We start from the raw sequence: 3,175 nt of genomic DNA on the forward strand, positions 1-3,175 counted from the left end.
TAATGACCAGTCATATTGCCTTACCAATACTCTCAACCAACGGTTGATGCGTATGTTCTTCTCTGTTACACTACACATGGATTCATAATATGAATGTTTTTAGGGCATTAGATTTTGTTTCTGGATATGAATATAATCTCCTTTTTCATTTAATTTGCAGTCACAATGCTTTAGCTTTACCAATTCCATTGCATGTAGCCATGTACCACGTACCAAAACATGTATAAATCTCATGGGATCGGAAGCTCCAAAAGTACACATATTTCATTGATCATTACAAATACAAGATACATACAATATTATATATACTGGAGCATACTTACATTCATTTAAATGGAAAATTACACATCATCTGTAATCAAAGAATCATGACTAGAAATATCCTCCACAGTTCCAGAAGGCCAAAATTTAGTCTTTCCACCTTCTGGAAATGCAGGTGATGACAGTTAAATGTATGGCTCTGCTCTTACCTTTACTCATGAGAATCTCATCCGAGACGAAATCCAAGGATGACAGCAAAATGTATGAAGCGCAAGACAAAATTGTGAATACACACAATGAGATGCGGAAATACTGTATTAAATAGTAGCCGGTTAGAGTATTCGGCCAAGCCACTCTTAAGAGCTTTAGCAGAAACTAGTACTGGCTTGCAGGATTGCCTATGATTCTTGAAGAATTAAATTCAATTCTGAAGCACATTTTGCCAGCAAACCACCCCTCCTGTAGCAAAACCGGCAGAAAACAATTTTCAGATCATTGATGAAAGACAAAAAGTTTTAAACAATTCTTGCTATTTCAAAACACATAGAACACTTAATACACAAACTGCATCATTGAATACTTAATACTACAGGAGAATTCCCCAACTCATGCAGGACTTACAATTCATTAGCATACAAGTTCATTTCCGGTAAATTATTAGATTTGAATGATTTACTTAATTCTAGAAGTCATTTAGAGTTTTAATAGCTTGAGCTTCGAGCATCAACATAGTGTAATTAGGTGAAGTCAACAGACTCATAGTGATCGAACCAGTTCAGTAAGGAGCACCTTCTCTTTTATTGGTACCCTTTTCAGCCTACAACTCAAAGACAGCAAACTTACCTTACAAGATCTGGAAGAATTTTCTGGACCTTCTGAAGATGTACAAAACATTGCTTGCAGCATTCTCGCCTGAATGCAAATATTCAAAGAAGAGAATTACACAGACAATAATTCACATTAACTCAAGGTATCAAGAAATTGTAAGGTAAATAACAGAAGTAATATTAACTAAGATACCTTTGCTCTAAGTGAAGATCAACACCTACAGCGGGAGGTGCTGAAACGGTTGAGTGTATCATTGGACCAAATACTGCTACAAGCTTCAGAAGCATCTCCAATGAGATGCTTGCATGCCTGTAATTTCCAACAAAAAGGAATGGCTTTAAGGATAATTAGCCAATTTGAATTTAGTGCACCATTGGAAAAAGAACATATCCCTTCAATTCCGTAACACGTGGTCAAATAAGTGATATTTATAAGTAAAATGTTTACCCAACTAATCCAGAAAACATAAGTGAGAACAAGAACAAGATGGTCAAAATTCTATGGTATATTAGAACCCCTAGCATTACAAGTGCACAAGCTTACAAATGTACCTTTCCATCTTGCTGTCCAGTAAACCCACAAGCACAGGAAGCAAGCACAAAAATAAATCTAAGTTGAGAGTCTCCATTTTCTCCATCAGGATACTGATAGTATCAGCTTGCACCTGTTCAAGGATCAATTAAATCTTAGGAAGACCAAATAGGTGCATAATAAACCACTAGAAAACCAATTCTAACCATCAGAAACAGAATAAGCAAACTACTTGAATACTTCCACCGAATACTTACAGAATGATCTGGCAGCTTCATCATGGCACCAATAGCACCTTTAACGTCATTTCTTTCCCAAAAATGTCGAACCACCTGCAAGTAAAATTACAACTAGTATCATACCATTTCTAGCTAAGTAGAGGAACAATAATTGTCCACCTTCACTAAATAATAAACATGAGTGACCAGCAAAAATCACCTGTAATTTGGTCAAGCGAGACCGAAGAGTACTTATGAATACATCATGAGTTTGCATCAAATTTTCAATAACTTCCCCATCATTTGCAGAGGTTGTATCCCTTCCTGGAATTTGCGGTTCTCGACTCTGTTGAATATCAAACATGAAGTGAAATTGTATACACGTCAGGTATCTAAATGTCTCAAAAGACATTCGCCAAACCTTTTAAGAAACATTTTCAAGAGATTATAATGTTATCTGATTGGAAACTCTTTTTAAGCTTTCATTACAAAACTTCAAAAACACAAAAGTTTCATGAAGGCGATTATTTTTCAGAAATGGAAAACAATTTCTACAGCTGAAATAATTTTCTATAACTATGCTGGTTACAGAAACAGAAGGCATTCAGATAGTCTAAATTATCCTGTGCCTGAATTGAATAGATTGTTGGGGATTGCCCCAAGCGGCTTATCAAAAAAACCATGATGATTTGAAGATTCATACAGAAACAAGTCCTGACAGTGAAAATTTCATCAGTTTATACATAGTGTCCATATTGACTTGATGAGATGCAGACCTTAATTAAGTTGTAACTTTTAACTAGAAGCTTTAATGCCTAAGAATCTTGCGTTCAAGTTTTTACTAATGAACAAAATTATGCTAAAACTTAAATTTTAACCCAAGTAAAGAAAGAAATATTTACAGATGTGAAGAGAATAATTTTTTTTTTTTTTTTTTTTTAATTTTCAAGGAGGCCAGAAACCTACCAGAATGGTGGGTCTTTCGTCAGCTTCAACCATCCTGTGAGAGCTTAGAATAGTTGCTTGCTCTCCATTGTTCTTGTATCTCACATGAGGAGCAGCATTAGTTGCCTTCTCGTCATTGTTCTTAAATCTCATGTAAGGAGTTGTATTAGTTGGTTTTTAGTTATTTATTATTTATCATAAATTCATAATGGATTCCCAAATTATGCAATCAAAGGATCATCCCCAAATGAGTTTTATGTGTCATCCATCGAAGAAATGGAAGGGTTCGATCCATTTTCACCATTTCCAGAGGCCGCAATTCCACAACCAGAAGGTCGGGACTGCGTGCAACCAAACAAGCGAGCTGCGACACCACAGGCATGGGTAAGACC

General features: G+C 35.7%; 1 protein-coding gene across 1 annotated transcript; it reads right to left on the reverse strand.

The window, feature by feature from the left end:
- Nucleotides 1–241: 241 nt before the first annotated feature.
- On the reverse strand, nt 242–2,952 carry LOC116107493 (katanin p80 WD40 repeat-containing subunit B1 homolog). Its single transcript, XM_031393760.1, has 7 exons — nt 2,805–2,952; nt 2,059–2,184; nt 1,878–1,952; nt 1,641–1,753; nt 1,282–1,398; nt 1,105–1,173; nt 242–720 (listed from the first exon to the last, which is right to left on the reverse strand). Exons 1-7 carry the CDS (start codon nt 2,934–2,936, stop codon nt 660–662), a joined length of 693 nt encoding a protein of 230 aa, XP_031249620.1. The 5' UTR covers nt 2,937–2,952; the 3' UTR covers nt 242–659.
- Nucleotides 2,953–3,175: the final 223 nt, after the last annotated feature.

This window comes from Pistacia vera, unplaced genomic scaffold (genome assembly GCF_008641045.1).
Source record: "Pistacia vera cultivar Batoury unplaced genomic scaffold, PisVer_v2 Contig117, whole genome shotgun sequence".
Classification (NCBI taxonomy): domain Eukaryota; kingdom Viridiplantae; phylum Streptophyta; class Magnoliopsida; order Sapindales; family Anacardiaceae; genus Pistacia; species Pistacia vera.